The 24,795-nt window shown below is 33.8% G+C and overlaps 1 protein-coding gene across 2 annotated transcripts in view; it reads right to left on the reverse strand.

Moving 5' to 3' along the window:
- GABRG1 (gamma-aminobutyric acid type A receptor subunit gamma1) overlaps nt 1-24,795 on the reverse strand; it is a 75,512-nt gene that overhangs the window by 14,083 nt on the left and 36,634 nt on the right. The window contains exons 4-8 of one of the 2 annotated variants that reach the window (XM_004764908.3): nt 10,817-11,037; nt 9,905-9,987; nt 6,108-6,245; nt 5,849-6,001; nt 549-637 (exon numbers count right to left, since the gene is read on the reverse strand). In XM_004764908.3, the coding sequence (XP_004764965.1) occupies nt 549-637; nt 5,849-6,001; nt 6,108-6,245; nt 9,905-9,987; nt 10,817-11,037 (684 nt within the window). Of the gene's footprint in view, nt 1-548; nt 761-5,848; nt 6,002-6,107; nt 6,246-9,904; nt 9,988-10,816; nt 11,038-24,795 lie in introns of both variants that reach the window. The other variant, XM_004764906.3, reaches the window with a different exon arrangement.

The following is a 24,795-nucleotide window of genomic DNA, read 5'->3' on the forward strand; positions in this document are numbered from 1 at the left end:
CTGAGTAAAATAAGTCAAGCAGAGAAAGTCAATTATCATATGGTTCCACTTCTTTGTGGAACATAAGGAATAACAGGGAAGACATTAGGAAAAGGAAGGGAAAAATGAAGGGGAAAAATTGGAGGGGGAGATAAACCATGAGAGACTGTGGACTTCAAAAACAAACTGAGGGTTTCAGAGGGGAAGGTGTTGGGGGGATGGTTTGGCCTGGTGAGGACATGTATTGCAGGGAACACCTGGTGTTCCATGCAAACAATGGGTATTAAAGAGGGCAGGTATTGCATGGAGCATTGGGTGTTATATGCAAACAATGAATCTCAGAACACTACATCAAATCTATAGATGCACTGTATGGTGACTAACATAACATAATAAAAAAGGAAGGAAGGAGAGAAAGAAAGAAACCTCCAGCTTCATCTTAATGCGATTTGGCTTTTGTTAGAGTATCTCAAGAATCCCTATTGGTCTAAGCAAGTAGAACATGAGTACTCAAAACAGTATTTCAAATAGTAAGTTGCTGTTTATAAAAATAGAGATTTTTAACATACCGAGCTTTTATTCTTTTGCTTTTTGTCTCTAGTGGTCTTTACTTTTTTGTTGCTGGTAAAATAATGCAAAGTGCCATATTCCATCAAGGCTGCAAAAACAAAAATGAAACAAACAGAAACAAAGAGATCCATCGCAGTCACATAAGAAACCTTAGGTAAGGACTTCCTGGCGATTGTGCTCAGAGTTGTCATAGTCAGAACTGTAGTGATACCTGTGGAGGGAGGGGGAAGATACAAAATAAAACATAGCAACCCATTTTTATTCTTCCATCTGATTTGGCAATGTTGGGAGTAGAAAGAAACAATGGAAACAAAAGGATATGATTACCCGTGATTTACAGAAAAAATGATTGGTAACCATAGCTACCTTACTTTCGATGTGATCTTTGTGTCTGCAATGAGTTTTAATCATCTACATTTGTGGACTACAAGTCGCTGACTCTGCACACTCATTTTTCCATTCTTCATAGCAAGAGACTCTCCAATTTTTAGCTGGCATGAGGATAAATGGAAGAACTTCTTTGCCACCTTTGCTCAGCTATGTGTGGACACAGGCTGAGATCTAGCCAAGGAGAATTAAGTCAAGAGTGTAAACAGTGTCCAACAGATGGCATTAAAAATGCAAAAAGGGCATCAAAAGTTTCAAATTTCCAATTGTAAAGTAGATAAGTCATGGGGAGGTAATGCAAAAAGCATGGCGATGACAGTTAATAAGGTTGTGTTGTATATTTATAAGTTGCTGAGAGTAGATCTCCAAAGTTCTTATCCCAGGAAAATAAATTTTGTGACTATGTATGTTAACTAGACTTTTGGTGCTGGTCATTTTGCAACATATACAAATATTGAAACATTAGGTTATACTCCTAGAACTAATACAATGTCAATTGTATTTCAATAAAAATAAAAGATGGCATTAAAGAGATGGAAAATGCCTGGCTTTCCTTCTTCCTCATAGCTTTCTCCATGGAATGCAATGGCCAGGGCACCGACAGCCATCTTAGAACATTATATAATCATGAGAATTAAAATCATCCACAACACCAGCAGAAAACTGGAGGGAACCTGAGTCCCCCACACTGAAATCGCCTTTTGACTACATACCTCGGGACTTCTCACATGAAAAACAAATACTCTTCTACCTAATAAGTTACAGTGATTTGAGGTTTTCTACCACACATAGTTAAAATTAATCTAAACTACAGTGTTTCCATATGCAGTAACTTGAATTAGCACTATTTTTTTTTTTTTAAATCTCAAAGTTTAAGCAAAAAATACTGGCTAGCTTATGTCAATGGCTAAAAAAAAAAAAAAAGCACAGGGAAAATCTTTATATTTTAAAGAATCTGGCATATAAATTGGGTATCTCCCTGGGCCTCAGCCCTGTGTATGTATCTCTGTATACGTCCTTGTTTCTCTTTCTTGTGGTACTTACAACTGCTAATCTTGATACTCCTAAATCACAGCTGTACAGGACACATCTCTCCTTACCTAAACTGCTGTAATTCTCATTCTAGGTCCACCAAATATAGCTCCATGAATGGAATTATGTACTCTTCAAAAAGTATTTAATGTAATGCAAAACTCTTCCTAATTTGGCCAATTATTTATACCGTGGCAACATCAATGATGAAAAAAAAAAAAAGAAAGGGTCTCTTTAATATAGTGAAGGCAATACTACCTTTATCTTCATGTCTCCTTTGAAACATGCCCTAATAATTCCTCTTATGCACTTGTCTTTTTACTTGTATCATCACGTAGGATTGAAAAAAAGTGAAGACAGGGGTATGATGTATTGGGAGTCATGGTGACAAATTTAAGTTCAAATTCTGACTCTTTTTTTTTTTTAAAGATTTTATTTATTTATTTGACAGAGAGAGATTACAAGTAGGCAGAGAGGCAGGCAGAGAGAGAGGTGAGGAAGCAGGCTCCCTGCTGAGCAGAGAGCCCGATGTGGGACTCGATCCCAGGACCCTGAGATCATGACCTGAGCTGAAGGCAGTGGCTTAACCCACTGAGCCACCCAGGCGCCCAAATTCTGACTCTTTTATCTATTAGCTCTGTGACCTTAAGGAAGTTTCTTAACTCCTCTGTTATACCTGTGGACACAGCAATATCTTGCTTAGTTCTTATAAGACATTTATACATAAGATATTCATTTTATTTATTAGATTTTAAGGTAGATACTTAGAATATTAGTTTTATATCTTCCTTTCTAATATTAGCATTGTAAAGCTATAATTTCCCCTCTAAGCAATGTTTTAGTTGCATCTCACAAATATTTACATATTAAATTCTAATTACTTAAAATTTAGGAATATTTTTAATTTCCAGTTTGACCCAAGGGTTATCTAAAGGGTCATTTTAAAATTTCCAACTAGATAAGGTCATTCTTATCTATATTGTTTATATTAATAATTGTTTTTTAATTTTTAGAAAGGGGGCAAGAGAGAAAGAGTGAGAGAGATTGAGGCATTGAGAAAATCCTAAGCAGGCTCCATGCCCCCACCACAAAGCCTGACTTGGGGCATGGGTGCCACAATCCTGAGATTGTGACATAACCCAAAATCAAGAATCGAATACTCAATGGCTTGAGCAACCCATATGCTCCTATTTATATTAATTCTTAATTTACTTCCATTTTGGTCAGAAAATATACTCTGGAAAATTTTGGTCTTTTAAATTTTATTGAGATCTAGGTTAATGCTCCATATGAACTTGAAAATACGGTATATTCTGTAGTTAGGTGTAGTCTTCTATAAATATCAATCAGGTCAAGTAGTTGATAATTTCATTCAGATTTTCTACATTTTCATTGATTTTCTTCCATGTGCTTTTTCTATCAGTAATGAAAAAGGATGTTAAAATATCCAAATATGATTACAGATTTCTTTTTTCCCTGTTGTCTCTGACAATTTTTGCTTCAATTATTTTTAAACCAAAAATGATAAAGGCTAGGCATATGGTAACTGCTAAATGATCTCCATGAATAAACAAGTCTTTCTTCTTCCTCACCTAATGCTCTTTTTTTTTCTGGCAACTTACTAAATCATAACATTGTCATAGTCAGACAAAAGTAGATTTCCAAATGTATTCCTGGCTTCCATACTTATGTCCCAATTTACTAAAAAAACACGTAAAGATAATGTGTGTTTTGATTTCAGTATCAATGACTGCATTAAATTTCACTTTATTAAAATACTATTACATTCCTATTCATAAAACAATGAAAACTAGAGCAGAATTTAGCTTTCAGACTTTTTTTTAATTTAGTAATTATTATCACAGTGTTAGCTTAAAAATTGGTGGATTTCCTCTTAAAATATCTTTGAATCCATGATAATAAGAAAATTTTGTGTTATTAAGCAGATTCATGTATATTTCCTGCTCAAAATCCTACATGTCACATTGAAAATAAAATCCAAAGTCCATAAAGTAACCTACTAAACCTACATGATCTAACAGTTAGCCATATCTCCAATTTCATTTTTCTCTTCTTTATAGTCAGTTCTAGCCATAGCTGTCTTTTTTCTGACCTTCAAGCATGATGGCAGGGAAGATCCCATTTTAGGACCCGGTGGTTCTCCCTGTCTGACCTATCTTTCTACCACATATCCACCAAGCTAGCTCCCATGTTATACTGGGTCTCTGCTACCTCCTCAAAGAGGTGTAGCCTGACTCCACAGGATAAAATAGCAAACATCATATTCACATTCACAATCTCCTGCCATTCTCTTGCCATTTATTTTGCTTTCTTTTCATAGCCTTTATTACTCACTGATGTTATATGCTCTTTATACTTGTACATTACCTGCACATCCCACTAAAACATAAATGCCATGAACATGGGGATTTTATAGCTACTGTTCACTGTTAACACTGAAGCACTTAGAACACTGCCTGCTTCATAAAAAAAAAATTTGGCAGATGTTTGCTAAAACACAATGTGGAATAAATAATCTCTGGAAATTGTACTTCCATGACATATATATTCATGTTTGTATTTGTGTGCATATACTCGCTTAAAAATTTTTGAGCTCCAGATACATAGGGTGCAAAACTGTAAGAGATATTCTTCAAGTTAGATCCGGCTATGACTTATATAAATAATATGCTAATATTTAAAAATATTAATTCATATAACAATATAATTCTGCAACTGGCTATTCCCTTTGAAGATAAGATAGCATGGTTTCTGGCTTCATACAAATATCATGGTAGAAATAATCTATTCGAATTTTCTTTGGGAAAATATGACAATAATGTTCAAAAACAAAAATATAATATTCAAGTCATACTCATAGTATCATACAAAGAATCTGAAATAATTTATTTACATTGGAACATAAATAATTTGAAATAATAATAGTTTAAATAGGAAACAAAACTCAGGTATTGAGTACATTTTATTCACTAGCTGTAAGTACACTTCTCTTTAGACCCCCCAAGGGACTGCATTTTCAAATATAGAGCTGGGTGCCTCAGGCTTTATCTTGCCACTTCTATATGATTTGCTTTTTACTGTATTTATTAAACGGAGTTATTCACCAGTGTGATTCATGTCTTGCACTTATCTTGGGAATGAAATTGATCGATAAGTTATCTTTGTATATCAATACATAAATGGAAGTTATTTTCTTTTAAACAAACGCACAGTAATTAGACACATTTTCTTATATGGTTTTGATTATTGCAATTGATTGCTAAAGAAAGAAACCAAAAGTTTATTTTTTCAAGTATGAATTACAAATTGCCCTCTTAATCAGTGTTATTGTGCAGACAACTCTCAAAATATTCATAGACTAATTACACATTTTATAGATTACAGAAGCCCAGAAGTTTCTTGCCCCTTTCAGTGACTTGCCCTTCAGAAAAGTTCACTGTTGATTAGCACCATTGTAAGAGCAGGAGATTTCAAAGCCTTCTAAACACACATTGGTCAATAAATGCTGGCTATCAGTAAGTCAGCTAAAAAATAAAATCAAATATTGATGAACAGTGATTAAAAATATAGACCAAATTGAGATTCAGGGATTATGTATGGGTTTTGTTTATTAATTCCTGCTGAGTGTTTATGTTTCCTTTGAACTCCATTAGCAGGAAAATTTTAAATTCTTTGTGATTCTACTTCCTGCTTGTTTGTCATATAGTCATTTCAACATTTTATAAAGCTCTAGAGTACTTGTAAATTTTTGCTTGATTGTAATGTAGAGAAATATTGTAACATATTCAATGATGAACTTTCTTCACACTAAAATGTTTTAACAGTCCCATGATACTATAGCATAATATTCATATCATACCAAGTGATGTTCTTGCCGGTACTGCATCTTTATTGATCCAAAAAGATACCCAAGAAAGAACAACGGTCAGGATACATGGAATGTAGGTTTGAATAGTGAAATATCCCATTCGTCTGCTCAGGTCAAAAAAAATTGTCATGATAACATAATCCCCTGGAAGAAAGAAGTTTTATTTTTGCTATTAAAATACATAAAAATATAGATTCAAACCTATAGATTTAAATAAAAAATCATTCATTGATTGGCATTTCCTTCTTACCAGAGATTGTGTGAGAAATTTCAGTTGAGTTCCGTAACCCTACAAATGCAAACTGATATAATCTCCAGTATTTAGGATCAGCCACTTCTACAGAAGGTTTTTTCCACTTATACTCAATTTCATTTTTAGGGTACCCATCTAGGTAAAAATTAAAATAAAAATATATAGATTACCAAGATTCAAATCTTTTACTGCTTCAATACCAACATCATTCCAAATTCATTTTTATATTATAGTTATATCAAATATAGAAAACATGGCATAAAACATGGCATAAAATAGTTTGAAAAATCATATAATGATTAAATAATGATAATCCATGTAACTCCACTTAACTAAAAAAAAATAGTATCATGTTAGTGTCTAGGGAAACTCAGTGTTCACTCTGATATAAAATTCCATCTCATAAATAGAGGTAACCACTAACTTGATTTCTGTGAAATCCTTCCCTTGTGTTTCTGTTATTGATTTTCTGATATGCATTTCTGAACCATAGTTTATTTTACATTCTATTTGAATTCTAGATTGTTGCCATACAAGATGTATTAATTTATATTTTACTTATTTTGATATGATATTTGTAATAGTCACCCATGCTGAAGTATCTAGCTTTAGTAAATTTTTTCCATTATAAAGATGTTCTCAAATTTATCTATTTTATTGGTGTAGACACCTATAATGTTTCTTATTGGTCAATAATAACATTACTACTAGTAACATTACTATACATACTCACAAAATTCATGCATGCAAATTTCTTTGGAATATATATATATATATATATATATATGGAATAGCTGGGGTCATGGGTTACATATAATTTCTATCATCTCATAATAATTTATGAGACAGTTCCAACCTTCTTTTCATAAATAGTATATCAATAAATTTTCTCAGTAGCCAGAGTATGAAAGTATACTTGGGTTCAATTCTTATTTAACTTGATATAGATATTTTTACTGGTCTGTAAGCATATTTTATTTCACATTTCTTCTGATTGTGAATGAAACCTAGTAATTTTTTCATATGTTTATTGGATTCCTAGGTTTCCTCTTTGGAGAACTGCTTGTTGAATCACATATCCCTTTATTGGGTTTTCTCTCTCTCTCTCTCTCTTTTTCAGTCTGAATTAGTTTTATATCCTGAATACAAGATCATTATTATTTGTGTTGAAAATGTTTTTTCATCTTGGAAGTTTCTTAGCATGGAGGTGACTTCTCTCAAAAAAAATAATTTTTTCCTGCCACATTTCAAAAAAATCCACAAGGATTTTTCAGAGTAATCAAGTGAATGAAATTTGGGCTGCAAATTCATGTGAGTGTGGGTTTGTAATTATATCCTCTCAAGGAGTTACTTCACCCTAGTTTGCTGATTGCAGAGTCAACTTTTCTTTTAGACATTAGTGGTTTTGTGTGTGTATGTGTGTGTATACACATCTGTGTATATAGGAGAGGATGCTTCTTCATGTTACCCTAAGCATCCAGCCTTTGTAACCCAGTTGTATGTAAAAAATATGTTCTATTAGAACTCTAATCCACAAGGCTGTCAAAGTCACAGCTCAAATTTACCTTGTTTGGCAAATGTCCTTGGGTCAAAATTGGCTATAACCTTTCTGGCTTCATTTTTATGCTTCAATATCTTCCTGGGGATTTCACTTCTACATTTTTGAGAAGATTTTTTAATAACATACAGTTTTAAATTGTTTTCAACAAAAGTATTGGTCTATCACATTATAGAAACAGAATTCACTATCAACTTAAAACATTTCCAAAACATTGTACCAGGATCACCTCATCAGCCATTCAATGAAATAGTACATCTCTCCTCTAACTTATTAAAAATCTGTTCCCTCTTTCTTTTTTCACATCTTCTTTTTGTTTCATAGGGCTCTAACCATCCTGCTTTTCCATATTTTGTATTCTTTAGATTATCTTTATCAATGCAGTAGAATATAGTCATACTATATAGGAGTATGGGCACAAATAAAAATAGCTCGTTATTTTTCTATTCTAAATTTCATGATGTTGACTTTTAAAATGGGGTTGTATTGAAATCTTTCGAATATATTTGTTGTGAAGTATTAGGTATAGAAACCTTAATTCTCAGCTGGATCTGTGTTGAATATCTGAAAAGTTAGCTATGATTATTATGTTTATGTTAGTGATAACCAATTACATTCACAGGGGCAGATTATTAATTTCTAGCAATGACAATCAAAGCCAAAGAACTATCACACTAAGAATTTAGTCATGGTGGGCACCTGGGTGGCTCAGTGGGTTAAGCCGCTGCTTTCGGCTCAGGTCATGATCTCGGGGTCCTGGGACCGAGTCCCACATCGGGCTCTCTGCTCAGCAGGGAGCCTGCTTCCTCCTCTCTCTCTCTCTCTGTCTGCCTCTCTGCCCACTTGTGATCTCTCTCTGTCAAATAAATAAATAGAATCTTTAAAAAAAAAGGGGGGGACAAGATTTATGTTATTAAAAAAAAGAATTTAGTCATGGTGTCTAGGAGGCAAGTATAATAATCACTTCATTTTCAAATATTTGCATTTCAACTATTCCTTGAGTGCTTGGGTTAATCAAGTCTTTGTTATGATTTGGGTGTTTTATTCATTGAGAAGTTAATGTTAGAAAATTAAAGCAGTGAGATAGATTATAAATTTAAAAGGACATTTTAATGAGACAAAAATCCTTAAGAAAAGTCAAGACAATCATTAATAGAAACAACAAGAAATAATTGGGAATTTTGTAAATGATTAAGTAGGATAATACTCGAGGATAATATTAATTTGACTCGTGAATACACAAAATATATAGTGAATAAACAGTAGAATGTGATATATGAAAAAGTCAAGTTTCAATAGAATGAAAATAGTAATTTGTGGATATAGGCAGCAACACTTTTTAAACTCATTTTACATGGTTTCAAGACTTGTTCAATTATATATTATCTAGAAAAACATTTTTATAAAAATATATGTAAATGTTACTAAATATGAAATAAAATCGATATTCATACAGAAAGATAATAATTATTTTCTTGGAACAAAATACTTTTTATATTCAAATTATTTAGTTCTAATCATTTCTCTGTGTTTCAATCTTTCTTTTGAATAAAATAAATTATTTCTACCTAGGCTTTTCCAATTCATTAAAGTCTTTGCAAAGGTTTGCTATTCGTGTAGTAAATATTATTCACCAAACCAATCTTTGAAACATATTTTAAAATCCAATGTAATAAAGATAAATCTTGCCTCAGGGAGATGAATAAAATTTGAATCAATATTCTATTCATAGCAGTGTTAAAACATTTGAACACAAACCTATCTTCAGGACTACTTCATTTAATCAAAATAGGAAAAAGATACACGGATAAACCCAAAATTTGTAAGATGATATAATTAAAAATATATGCATTTATTGTCACTTTTTAATTTAAAAGCAAGAAAAATAGGTCATTTGTAATTATTTTATTTGAGAGACGAACATAATCCATACTCCTTAAAAATATGTTATATTTTGTCTCATTTTATTTTACACTTTTTTTTATAAAAAGTTTATTTATTATTTGACAGAGATCACAAGCAGGCAGAGAGGCAGAGAACGAGAGGGGGAAGCAAGCTCCCTGCTGAGCAGAGAGCCTGATGCGGGGTTCGATCTCAGGACCCTGAGATCATGACCTGAGCTGAAGGCAGAGGCTTTAACTCACTGAGCCACCCAGGTGCCCCTATTTTTATGCTTTTAAATAAACAGAATCTAGAGCTAAAATTCTATAAAATTATCACATATTTTGTCACTTACAGCTTGAAAATTCCAGTGGACAGGAATGTTCATCCATGGGAAAGTTATGAAGCTGAAGGTAACATTCTGCATTAATTGTCAATCTATCCAAATGAAAAAAGTAAATATTAAATAATAGGAAATAGTTTAAAGCATTAAAAATCATTTGTCTAATTTTCAAGAATTATTTTGGTCTCTAATAACAAACTGTGATATATTAGAAAATAATAATAATTGTAATGTTTCGAAGTTTTAAGTGGTAATGTTATAGCATTCACAAGTAAGAAAATTTTAAGATTTTCCTCTCCAGCTAACTAAGCTGCCACTATACAATTTCTGTTTACAGTTTAAATTTTATACTTCAGGATCACAACAAACATACACATGCAATTAAGAGAGCATACATGGTTAAGGATGGTGATTGTTTTCCATTAAATTTTCATAAACTTCTTTCCATTAAGGATGATTCTTAATAAGATTAGGATGATTCTTGATAAGGACATGATGATATGTTCAAGACAATGAGTCAAATAAAATTGAATCTTCATTTAATCCTTTCTTAAGAATGTTTTACTACATTATTGAATTTTATAGCAGGATTGGCTCCTAGAGAAAATCTCAGTCAACCATTTGCATTATGGATTAGAACACATAATGTTCACACCACACTCTCTTATGTTTCAGAAGAGAAGGATATCAAGAGGTTTTTTGTTGTTTTTTTTTTTCCCCTTTGCTTTTAGTGCCTTTCATATACCAGGTACTCTGAGCTTAAAAAAGAAAGTTTCCAAAATATTCTACCATTTTAGATTTTAATGTATGAAAGGAACTCAACATTTCTTTCTTTGTAAAACTGAAAAAGGAAAATTTGTGAGTTGATCAAGTATTAGTATGGAAAATAAATTAGAGCAACTACATTTTTTTCCATAATATTACCTTAGAGTATATAGAACTCGTCCGTCATTCCAAATTCGAAGCAGACGATTAGGAGTTGTTATCCAATGTGCATCAGATTTTCTTGAGTTTCTGAAGAACGTGTCAGGAATCCAAATTTTCCCTACCATATTGCTGTTAAGCATAAGCACTTTCATGGTACTGTTGAATTTTAAACGACTGTCAAACCAGGTTTGGGCAAAAATTATATCTATTGTGTATTCCTGAAAGATAAAAAGAAGGGTAACAACCTATAATAGTAAAGTCACTATTCTAGATGTTTTCTTCAGACATTTAATTTTTTACATTATAAAGTTTCTGTAAGTAAATATCTCTTAAACTCAGTCCTTTCAAAAAAAAAAAAAAGTATGGCATTATCTTAGCCTTCCTCTTTAATTTTTTACCTGAGACATATAAATAAAATTCAAAACTCCTACTAATAACTAGGTTATTACTTATATTACTTATATAACTGCTTCCCAGTCACACTGTAAATTTTACTCAAGATTTTATAATACATGAGATATAGTCACTAGATATAAAAACAAATTACCTTAATGTCAACAATTATATTAATTTTGTGATATTTACATGGAGCTAAAGCTTTAAAAAAATCACAAATAAGTACAGAATCAACATGCAAATGCTTACCAAATTATCTAAAATACCTTATATTGTCTTTTATCCAAAAAATCAATTACAAGTATGTGGATTCACTATCTTCAAATATTTCAAACAAATCACACACACACACCAACACACACACACCCACACACACACACACACCCTTATTAAATGTGTATAACATTCCAAGCACTATGTTAAACTTTGCATGAATCCCATCCTTAAAACCTTACTTACAACCCTGTGAAATAAGTACTGCTATAATCTTTATTTTAAAATCATATTTGGGACACCTGGGTGGCTCAGTTGGTTAGATGACTGCCTTCGGCTCAGGTCATGATCCTGGAGTCCCGGGATCGAGTCCCGCATTGGGCTCCCAGCTCCACGGGAATTCTGCTTCTCTCTCTGACCTTCTCCTCGCTCATGCTCTCTCTCACTGTCTCTCTCTCAAATAAATAAATAAAATCTTAAAAAAAATAAAATCACATTTATTGAGCAATACAGAAGTAAAATAATTCTCCCCACATCATAGAGGTAAATAAGCAGATGATAAGGAGACTGAGTCACCACACAGACTGAATCGCAAATCCACATCCACAACAACCACATATAATGGTGGTCCTAGTGGGGCCCGATGGGTGCCAGGCTTAGAGCATAGGCTGTACCCATTATCAGCAAGTAACTGTAAAGAGGAAATTGTGCAGTAATGAGAGAAGCTTCAAGGAAGTGATTAGGTATTATCTACTTTTATACGCTGACAAAATCTTGCCATATTATAAGCATTAAACTTGATTTAATAAAATTAATGGATAAGAATGCAGTAATTACCAATGCTATTGAGGAAAGTGATTATAGTATGTGTGTATAACTGTGATATTAAGAGAAATAAAAGAGTAAATTGAAAACTATGAGTATGATATAAGTTACTTCTGGTGGGAGAGATCGGTTGCTCACTCCTGATACAGTGCCAGCAACTGACCAATTTACATGGGTGGACATACTCAGTGTAAGAAATGGAAGTGTAGGGCACCTGGGTGGCTCAGTGGGTTAAGCCGCTGCCTTCAGCTCAGGTCATGATCTCAGGGTCCTGGGATCGAGTCCCGCATCAGGCTCTCTGCTCAGCAGGGAGCCTGCATCCCTTCCTCTCTCTCTGCCTGCCTCTCTGCTTACTTGTGATCTCTCTCTGTCAAATAAATAAGTAAAATCTTTAAAAAAAAAATGGAGGTGTAATTGGGAGTTTGACAAATGAATAAAGAAAGGTAAGGAAAATAATAAACAGACTGGGGTCAACTTGTTAATATGGAAGTTGTGTCAAACCCTAATTTCCAAGCAGGATATTTATAATTGTAATTTACAGGACTAGAATAAGAGAAAATGGAATAAAGAAAAAATAGAGACTGGAAAGGAAAAACTTCTTTTGTGTGTTTTGTTCTTTTTCTTTTTCTTTATTTATTGAATAAATTTGACATGTAACATTATGTAATTTAAGGTGTACAGCATACAGCATACCTAAAGCTACTTTGATACATTTATATACTGTAGTCTGATTGCCATCATAGCAATATTTATCACATTACATAATTATGGTATATTACTGTCTATATTCATCTCTCCTGTGCATTAGATCTCCATGGCTTACTTACTACTTATAAGTAGTAAATACTTATTTTGCAAATAAGGTTTTTTTTTTTTTGCATTCTGCATTGCTTAACAGTAGTAAGTACTTATTTCAGGTTTGTATCTTTAAACACCATCATCTTATCTGTTTTGGTTGAACAGTGTTGCAATTCGGGAAATGCATATACATATTAATAATTATTTAAAACCCAACAAAGCCCTAGACATTATGTAGTTGAGTATGAGATGTGCTTATAAAGGGGTTAAGCAATATAGATAAACTACTATGAATAATATGTCCATATTATAATGTAACATGTGATTATTCAGTAATCTCTCCATATATTTAGCCTCTACTTTGTGTCATTGAACATGACACAAAGTCCTTAAACACAGAAACACTTGCATCGTGATCCCCTCCTGAAATAGTCTTGATTGCCATGAGGTTGCCAGAATAATTTAGGGAGAGAGATGACTAAAAGTTAGTTCTTTCCAACTTAGTATGGAATGGCATAGAATCAAACTGTGCTGTGGAATAGAGGCTGAAGGTACTTTGCAACCAGGTAAGCTCTATACATTCCATTGCCAACAACTTGCTGAAAGTCTTGTTCATAATTCAAGCTGAGTCATACTGCAAAACATATCTCATAAGACATAATGATGAAGTATACTTATTCTGTAAATACTTAATCATCTTATTTAGTAACATTAGTGGATTGGACATGCATTTAGGTGAGCCAATGTACCCTCATAAAATATCACGGGTGTACTTTCTCACTGAATCTTGTGGAAAATCCTTGGACAGCTTTACAACAGTTATCTTTAACCCTTATTTTTACGTCCTGCTTCTCAGGCCAGATGTCTTTTCTTTGAAATAAATCATAATTTATCTAAAAAACCATTCAGAATCTAGCAGTGTAACCTCTGTTAGTGACACACTTTCTGGTTTTAATAGTAAATGCAAATAGAAGGAAGCCTTATACTCATTCTACAGTGGATCCTAAAAAGACTATTTAATAACTTTATGTGGCAGAATTACTTTGTACTTTTGTATGAAATCAAACAGTAGAAACTGCTTAAGATAAAGGATGTGGCTTACATAACTGCTAGAATTATGTCTTGGCAAAGATCCAACTTTGGTTGGTAAAGGAACATCATGCTACCTGATAGGTATGCTTGGCTGCCCTGTTCCTAACTAAAAGGACATTAAAGGCTGCACTTGAGAGTGAACTAACATGTATAGGAGTGGGGTTTAGCAAGTAGAATCCTGCTTAGCAGCTGATAGGATCTTTCTTAGAATACCTGTTGATAAAGTGTTAATCTCCATTGAAAGAATTATGATTTCTACAGAGCAAACTCTGAGCAGAGTCTTGGGGGAAACGGGAAAATTTCCCTACCCATAATTATTGCCTCAACCTAGGACCAAGAAGAGAAAGATATAGAGCATGTTCTTGATAATCCAACCTTCCTAAACCCTTTGCAGATGCTAATACTTCCAAGCTCTTTTAAATTGCTAATCCTTAATAAGTGCTTCACTGAGATAAGAAGGTCATTAAAGTTTGTGCTGCTTTATATGTAATCGAAAAATCCAATTTCATTTACTCATTTGTATTAGTGTAACTTCCAGAAAATGCTCAAACTGTGCTATTGTTCCTCATGTACTTCTTTAGAGGTTATAATTATCTGTATAAGAAATAAGCAAAGGAAACATGAAAGGGAGTCTTCACTTACTCAGGACAATAAGTACCATGGCGTCCAGTATAAGTATTTTGCAATAAGGACCAGGGCATTTAACATTCAAGTTCCAATGTACGTTATGATACTTTGTTTTCTTGCTAGTTAGCTGAGAAAACAGCATGAGTGAATAAAGGTGAAGAAATGAGTCATCTTGATTTCTAAAGCTAAAGTTTTAGCTTTAATGTAAATATATATTATTATTTAGAATATTAGCATCTGAACTACATAAAGACTTTATCATTTTACTTTAATTAAAACCAGGATTTATCGGGACGCCTGGGTGGCTCAGTTGGTTAAGCAGCTGCCTTCGGCTCAGGTCATGATCCCAGCGTCCTGGGATCGAGTTCCACATCGGGCTCCTTGCTCTGCAGGGAGCCTGCTTCTCCCTCTGACTCTGCCTTCCACTCTGTCTGCCTATGCTCGCTCTCACTCGTTCTCTCTCTGACAAATAAATAAATAAAATCTTAAAAAAAAAAAAAACAGGATTTATGGAACCACCAAGTAGCCTTTGAAGTTTTCCAATATGGACATGGACTAACCCCCACCTATTCTTTGCTGCATATTAAAAGTGAAATAATTGTCACAATAGATCAACATTGTCATGAGGTGATTTCTAAGGCTTCTGGCACATAAATGTATAATATCTGTGTGATTTTTTTTTATTAAGTTCATGAAGATTTAAAAATATGTATTTAAAGAGAATATAAGCCGTCTTTGAAAGTAATTAAGATCAGTGACAGTGTTCTGTCTCTCCCACCAAAAGGCAGGAAGAGACAAAGGCAGGGACGAAAGGCAGGGACGCAAGAGAGGTGCGTGATACTCCCCCCCACCCCCCAAGTGGCCCCATGGAGAAACGACATTTGCTTTTGATCCCAGATGTGTTCACAGTGGACAGAAACACATGGACGGGCTCCACTCGGCGTGGGAGCTAGAAATACGCCAGCTCGTCATGCTTGGCCTTGTTGGTCTGATAGCTGGACAAGGCCAAGGGCTTGTTTTCGTGTGGGAGACTCTGAAATACTCGAAGGTGCACAAACTCCTCATCAAATCAAAACATAGTTGACGAATGTGTGTGTCCCATAGTCTTCTTACTACATGGTTAAACTTGCAATCATGTACATGTCTCACATTTAATAGAACTAGTTAATTCAATATTATTGTCTTTCTACTAATGGAAACTTTACACAAAATGCAGACCTGCCTAAGGAATTAAGATAAGTGCATAATCTCATAATGAAATTTGTTTAATCCTGATCTGGTCTTCACACCATGGCATTAATTTCTCCTAAACTAGCTATTCCCGTGCACAAAATAGCATGCTGGGCCAAATAATGGTTTAGAGTACATTAGATACTAAGGCTACGGATATATAAAGAAAGGGTACAGGCACAGCTAACCCACAGTACAAACACGTTAGTGGTAAAAGGGCATAAGTGGCTGTTCCACTTTGCTCAGTTATTATAAAAGCGCTGGTTCTTGATACTAACAGAATATGGTAAGTAAAATCGTGGTATTATTCTATTTTTCAAATAGAAAAAGAGATAAGGAACAAACATGATTTATCAGTATAAACCATTGAATTCATCCAGAAAAACACTGAGAGATATTTAAAAAGTAGACATGAATCCTGGATTCAGTTACCAAACTTTTGGGATCTTAAGTTTTATGTCTCTAAATGGAAATTTCCAAAAGAACATAGCATCATGTACACTCATCAATTAACTTTTTAACAAATATTTTTCAGTGTTTAAGTTACTTCTTTGTCATTCTGGGTTTACAAAGATGAAAGTGGATTCTACCTGTTATAAATACACTAAATATAAAATAAAAATTAGAAATTAATAAAACCTAGGAAAGGTACAGTTAAAGAGAAATAGAAACAGTAGAGGAAACTTTAGGAAGACTTTATGACAGAAGTTGTATTTAGCCTGAACCCTGAAGGATATATGAAATTCAGATAAATGCCGGGGTCAAATAATAGAAGTGGGGAGGAAGTACAGGTGGTAAAATGTAGGGCATAATGGGTAAAAAGAATGTAAGTCATAGGTAATGAAAGGAATAGTGTGTTTTCTGACCATCAGGGAATGTGCATTCCTCCGATACATAGAAAATTCTAAATCTAGAAGAGTTTTTGAAAACAATTATCTAAAATTACCAATTACCTATATTGACTCTGGAACCTAGATAGAGCTCCATCTCCTGTATTGCTGAACTGAAAGTCTTAATATTTTATGTGTTCATTTTATGTACTATACTTAATCATGCATTTCCTATTAGATATTCATTCTATAATATTCAATATACAACTTGAAAGAGTAAAACATCAAACTTAAATAATCACAGCTAAACCTTACAAAGGATTCAAATTTTAAAAATTCCCAGTCCTCAAAAAGTTTATAATACACTAGAGAAAATAGAATTAGATTCTAGATGTATATAACAAGTAACCTAAAATCTGGGGTGGGAGCAATTCTTATGAACCTGTTTCAGTCAGGGTTCTCCAGAGAAATAGAAGCCATAAGGGGCACCTGGGTGGCTCAGTGGGTTAAAGCCTCTGCCTTCGGCTCAGGTCATGATCCCAGGGTCCCGGGATCGAGCCCCACATTGGGCTCTGTGTTCCGCAGGAAGCCTGCTTCCTCCTCTCTCTCTGCCTGCCTCTCTGCCTACTTGTGATCTCTGTCTGTCAAATAAATAAATAAAAACTTTAAAAAAAAAGAAGAAAGAAAGAAATAGAAGCCACAAGATAGATGAATGGGTGGATAGATGGATGGACAGACAGACAGAAAGACAGAATAAATAGATTTATCTTAAGGTTTTGACTCAGAAAATTGTGAGGACTTCAAAGGCAAAAACTTGGAGGGAAGGCCAGCCAACTAAAAAACAGAGACGAGTCCTTATTTCGGTCTTGAGTCGGAGACCAATCTGGTGGCAGAATTTCTTTATCCTGGAGGGACCTCAGTCTTTTCTCATAAAGGGTTATCCGATTGAATGAAGCCCATCCACATTTTAAAAGGACGAGCTGACTTACCCAAAGTCTACTGATTTTCACATCTAAAAAATGTCTTCACGGTAACTTCTAGACAAATACCTGGGTACCATAGCTTAGCCAACTGAATGCATAAAATAGACCATCACAGAGATATAACAGCAGGGATAGACATTCATCATTTCGGGAAGTCTTAAAAAATTATACATGTGTGTATTTGCTAGACAAATTAAAATGACTAATTTTTGTGGTATGAAGAATCATATTTCCCCTGCTCATGTTTCTGTGTAAATCTACACTCTTCATTTTGCATTTTTAGTCACTCTACCTCTCAGAGAAGTCTGTTCCATATTTTTCAATTGGCTAAATGTTATATATATATATAAATTTGTTAAGAAATTTTTGTCTGTTTTTCATTCTCTGAACTCCAAGGTTGATCAGAATAATCTCTCAAAGTCTTAATGGAAAGTTGGAGTCAGTAGGTGCACAGGAGTGCTGACAAAGCCAGGAGTCCAGATTCTTAACCCTACTCTATATTCCCACTTTAATCACTAATTAGATAGGTTTGTTTGCCTGTCTTCTATGCATATTTGCCAATGGATTCAGAATCCATGCAGAGGGATAACAATAGGAGATATTTTGTTCCTTTCAAATGCCAAATATGCTTCAGAACACATAGACTGCCATTTTTTGCCCCATACAGATATCCACTTGATAAGAGGTTCTCAGATTCAATTTTGGCATTGCATAAAGGTAATAAAATTTGGAATTCTATTATTTTTATTAATTAATTTATTTTCAGAAAAACAGTGTTCATTATTTTTTCACCACACACAGTGCTCCATGCAATCCGTGCCCTCTCCAGTACCCACCACCTGGTACCCCAACCTCCCACCCCCCGCCCCTTCAAAACTCTCAGGTTGTTTTTCAGAGTCCATAGTCTCTCGTGGTTCACCTCCTCTTCCAATTTACCCCTTTCAATTGAAGGACTCCCAAATTAAGTCATACGATTTATGTTTATTTATGTCATATGTTTTGCAAAGTAATTCCAAAATGTTACCTGCCTTAAAATTACTGCATGGGATCAAATATACAATATTGCCTATTCCCTGTACCATTCGTAGGATAATAAGAGTTGTGGCTGTCCTCATGTAGGGCATCTAATATTAGGACGAGAAAAGTCTTGGGCATGTCAATAATATCTCTATCAATCTACCATGAGAAATCCATTACTTCAGATCTTCAAATTTTAAACAATGAGGTCCTCTGGGCATTTATAAATTTGTGAATTTAACCTTCCACAGTTAGATGTGCCTTGAGAAGTTTCATCAAAATTATGTCCCATTGATACTGAGTATCACATGAAAGGACAATTTCTTGAAAAAATTCTAGGAAATTCTACAATGCATAGGCATCAAAAGGATGTTTATGCCATTCTGCTTTTCTGAGATAGATATGAAAGAGGCACAAATACACACATGAAGCGTGTGCCATCTGCAACACAGGGAACTGAAGTGAGAAACAAAAAACAATCTAGAAGGCCAAAGAAAGGCTTTCTAGATTCACCATAGCTGCATCAAGCACAAAGACAAAAACTTAAATGGCTGGAGAAAAAGCACCCAAGTGAAGAACCTAACATATAGTCAAGAGAAGTCCAAATTTTTTCAGTATGGAAATTTGGAGTACTCTGAGTCCATGAGTTGAGAATGCATTTAGAAGGGGGCAGTTTAGTGTAGTGATTAAAGATGAATGCTACCATTGGGAAGACTTGGGGGGGGGTTGAATTCTGAATATAACAATTTTTAGTTGCTTTGAGTGTATTTCCCAGCTCTTTATGGCTCACTTCCTCCTTTTGAATCCCTGTTGTCCATAGTATATAATATTCTTGCAAATATTTAACATAAATTACTTAAAACAATGATTTCACACACAGCAAGTATTCTATAATATTATCATCATAATAATGAAGGAAAGACTTCATATCATTTTTAAATGGGGCAACAGAGCTTTTGCAAACATTCCCATTTACAAAGATTATGAGACACAGCCATATAATGACTCCTCTGGAAGACATGAACATTTTATAGACATAGTTTTATTTTTGAGGAAATTTCTTCATGTATAGAGACAGCCAGTTTCAATACCAAGATTTTAAGTCATAAAAATGACCTATCTTCTGGAAAGCTATAACTATTCATATTATTAGCTCATTTGCAAAATTTGTATCAGTTAATCAGTTTTGTTTCATGAAATATTTGGCCCACTCAAAACTTGGGACACCGAGTCTTGTTTTTCTCCCACTTCAGGGGCCACTCCTTCTCAGTCTCCTTTCCTAGTTCCCCTGCCTCTTTCAGATGCTATGCAATGCAGTGCTTCAATTGAATAACAGTCCCCTTCTCTCCACTCTCAAGATAATCTCATCCAATCTCATGACTAAGTATCATATATGTAGTCTGAAGAATGCAAAAGCTATATTCCAAATGCAACTACTTCCCCTGAAATCCCAACATGCATGTATGACCACCTCCTTAATGTTTTCATTTGGATAGCTAATAGACACCTCAACCTTATAATTTTGAAATAGAACCTTTGATCTTCATTATCCTCAAAAAAAAAAAAATCTCTCTCTTCTCTGTTTCATTAAATGACAAGTTTTCAGTAAAAAAATCTTGGAGTCATTCTTGATTCCTCTTTTTCTCTATAATTCCACTCTGGTCTTCAAAATACCTTGGCATCACTGTTTTTAAGTTACTTACAAAATCTGACAAATTCTCATTTGTTTCACCATCATCAGCTTTTTCCTTGATTATTGCAATTATTTGTAACTAGTTTCCCTGCTTCCACAATTCACTTTGTATAGTTTATTCTTCACTCAGAAGGATAATAGTCTCACTGAAAATATTAAGTCATATACTGTTCTAATCAACACTTTTATATCACATTCCCATACTCATTCAGCCAAAAAAAAAAAAAAAAAACTCAATATCCTTTCAGTGTATTAAGGATTCCAAATGATCTGAACCCTAATTATACCAACTTCTCTTACCTCTTTTAACCTTATTAATTTTACTACAAACACTACTGATGCACATTCTTACCTTTACTCCTACTATTCCCTCTGGCAAAGCACTCTCCAGTATCTGCCTGACTTCCTCCTTTAACACTATTGATTTCTATTCAAATGTTCCCTAATGAGTGATACTTCCTTTGGCTGCTACATAAAATAAAACTTTACCCCCATCCTGACTTTTCCTATCATGTGCTTTGCCTCATTTTTCTTTATCCATTCATTACCACTTCATATGTTATATATTTACTTATTTTATAGTGCCTCCCAACTAGAATGCAAGCTCCATGAGGGCAAAGGGTATTTGATTTTTTCAAGACTATAATCTGAACTCCTTTTTTTCTTCACTAAGCATTCTTCTTTTATTTATTTTTTATTTTTTTATTTGAATATAATTGACACATAATGTGTCAATTATATTGTCACACAATATCAGACTAATGGACACACATTAGTTTCAGGAATATATCATAGTGATTCAACAACTTTATGTGTTATACCCAGATCACTGCAAGTATAAGCTACCCTCTGTCACCATGTAATACTATTACAATACCATTGACTATATTCCCTATGCTGTACCTTTTATTCCTATGTCTTATTCATTCCATAACCAGAAGACAGTATCTCTCACTGCCTCCCTGCCCTTAGCCATTTTGCCCAACCCCTACAACCCTCCCCTCTGGCAACCCTTGTGCACTATTGGTGGGATTGTAAATTGGTACAAATTTAGAAATAGCACAGAGCTTCCTCAAAAAATTAAAAATAGAAATACAATATGATCCAATAATTCCACTACTAGGTATTTACTAAAAACAAAACAAAACAAAACAAAAACATACACACCGAAAACAGTAATTTGAAAAGATAAATGGACCCCTATATTTATTGCAACATTATTTACAATAGCCAAGATAAAGAAGTAGGTCAAGTATTCACTGACAGATGAATGGATAAAGAAGATGTGAAATATGTGTGTGTATCACACAACACACAACACACTATGAAATGTTACCCAGCCATAAAAAGGATGAAATCTTGCCATTTGTGACAATATGGATGGACCTAGAGGGTATTATGCTAAGTGAAATAAGACAGAGAAAGACAAATGCCATATGATTTCACTTATATGTTGAATCTAAAAAACAAAACAAAAGAATAAACAAACAAAAAGCAGAATCAGACCTGTAAACTCAACTCTTAAAAATATTGTCTGGCATATAAAAGACCATAAATAGTTATTTATGGGATAAATGGAGATACATACATTTTAATCCCTGCTGTCTATAATGCATTTGAACTAATCTTCAAGAATTGGGCCCAAAACTCATAAATTCATGGCTGAGTTCATAGTTACATAGGTCTATGATCTAAACTAGAGTTATACAAATACTTTTACCTCTGCAATTTGTGAGAGAAAGTTACAATCTAATTGGGGAACTTATAAATACACAGCATGACATCTGGAAAGAAATAATCTTCATGGTTACTATTAAAAGCATGGTAAGGAATTCTCCACAACACATGACTGATACTCAAGTGAGGACTCTGCTTCCTAGAGAAGGCCTATCACCAATGAACATCTGAGTTCCATCTACATGGGTAATATTTGCCATTGATTGGTTCAGTCCTAGATAGCTAGATTCTTTGTTCCGTGGTCTTAGTGTGACAAGTATTCCTGTATCTGTAGTTACATTGTATTAAAAATATATTCTACAAAATTAGTATACTTGAAATTTGTTAAAAGGATAGATCTCAGGACGCCTGGGTGGCTCAGTCAGTTAGGCATCTGACTCTCGGTTTCAGATCAGGTCATGTTCTTGTGGTTGCAGGATTAAGACCTGTGTTGGTCTCCTTACTCAGAGTGGAACCTGCTTCAGATTCTTTCTGTCTCTCCCCCTCACTCTCTCTCTCTCAAATAAATAAATAAAATCTTAAAAAAAAAAAAAAAGGTTAGATCTTAAGAACATTCACCATACATGCATGCACATACACACACAAAGAAAAAGAAAAAAGGGGACTATGTGAGGTGACAGATATGTTAATTAGTTCAATTATGGTTATCACTTCACAAGGTGTATGTATATCAAAACATCAAGTTTTACACCTAAAATATATACAACTTTTACCTGTCAATTTTACCTCAGTAAAGCTGAAAGAAACATTTCTTCTTGTTAAAATTAGTCTTCTTATCTAAGCAAGATGGAACATTATATCTGGAAATTATACATTTAGAGAGAATTGGCATGTCTCATGTTTTAAATTATTTATATTAATTACCACTTTATAGACTCTTTCCATTGTCCATATTCTCAATGCAGAAAATGAATTTTCTGGCACTCAGTCTGTTGCTAGAATAGCATTGTTTGTGCTGCTTTAGAAGCTCTGACTGCCAGTATTTACCTCAGTCATTTGGATATAATTGTGCATATCACAAAGCTGAAGGTTCTTATGAGAAAATCCAAGGTTTAGCACACAATTGACAGAATTTCTATTATAGAAATTTGTCATAATTTCCATAATCACAAAATATCAAATGTTAAGACATTTAAATAAGTCTTTTCTCCTTCACATTTTAATTAAATTGCAGAGCAATTGATATTAGTTCAGATTCACTGCCAATCTAAGACCTAAAACTTCAGTATTTTATTAAAATCCCTTCCACTAAAAAAAATCTAAAAATAACACGTTGAATGAGAGCAAAGGCATTGTCTTTTAATTATATGTACTATTTTAAATACATGTCAGATAATCAACAAAATGGTTCCGGATATATCAAAGGAAGGTATTGTAGTGAGAAGTTGTGATGCAGTGTAAAGAACACTGGATGGATGGAATCCGGAAATCCTACCATAGCTCCAAATCTGTGATTTTCTAGAATATAATGCTGACCAAGTTTATTCTGTCTCACTGGAAAAATGAAGGCACAAGGCAAGATCGTTATTACTGTCATCCTGAGCTCTAAAGTCTGGTGATCATGAGAACATTGTTGATCATGAGAATGTTATAAAATGTTAGAAATTAATTTTTTATTATGTTATGTAGTCACCATATGGTACATCATTAGTTCTTGATATAATGTTCCATGATTCATTATTGGCATATAACACCCAGCACTTAATGATTTAAACATAAACAAGGATAAAGGCTAAAATGGGCAAGATGTCTTTCAATGATCCTTCCTCATAAAAATACTTCTGAAATATAGGTGTTTTTGTTGCTTTCATTTAATCCCACTTAATTTCTACTAAATTGATTGTTGAAAATGGTTTTAGGAAATGGCCATGAAACTTGGTTGACTAGAAGTCCTTGAAGGCCATTTCAGCATTCTGATTCCAAGTCCCTGTCAGGAATTACTGAATCAGAATCTCCTGCAGCGATGACTGAAAATTTGGATCTTTCTTATAAAGAAAAAAAGTGTTATTTTCTTATATAGTTTGGGTTATAAAGGCCTGGGAATTTTTCACAAGATTCTATCCCTTCCTCAATGCATTTATATATTATATCCATTAGTTTTCTGTATAGCAAAAAAAAAAAAAAAAGTAAAAGAGAGAGAGAGACATCCTTGTTATACAGAATAATAGATCTCTAACTGTGAACCTCAAGGCATTTAAGCACTTTTTGCAGTCAGTCTACAGATGGGAAAATTTATGTACCATTCCTTCAAACTGAACCATGTAGACTGCCATCTCTCTAATTGTAAGCTCCCTCTATTAATCAGCATATGAGAATATGTGTGTGTGTGTGTATTTAAGAGAAGTTTGTTTTTTAGCATTCAACTAAAATGTGTGATTCTACACAATTTTAGAATGTAGTCTTCTATAAGCCTGTAATATTAACCCCTTGAAGTTACCTTAGGCCATGTCAAAGTACCAGTACATGAGGAAAGCTGCTTTTTCTTAGACATTTATTGTTTTGTTATTTTTTTTATATTATTAGCAAAGCATTAAC

The sequence above is a fragment of the Mustela putorius genome, unplaced genomic scaffold (assembly GCF_011764305.1).
Source record: "Mustela putorius furo isolate JIRA1106 unplaced genomic scaffold, ASM1176430v1.1 tig00000430_pilon_pilon_pilon, whole genome shotgun sequence".
Classification (NCBI taxonomy): domain Eukaryota; kingdom Metazoa; phylum Chordata; class Mammalia; order Carnivora; family Mustelidae; genus Mustela; species Mustela putorius.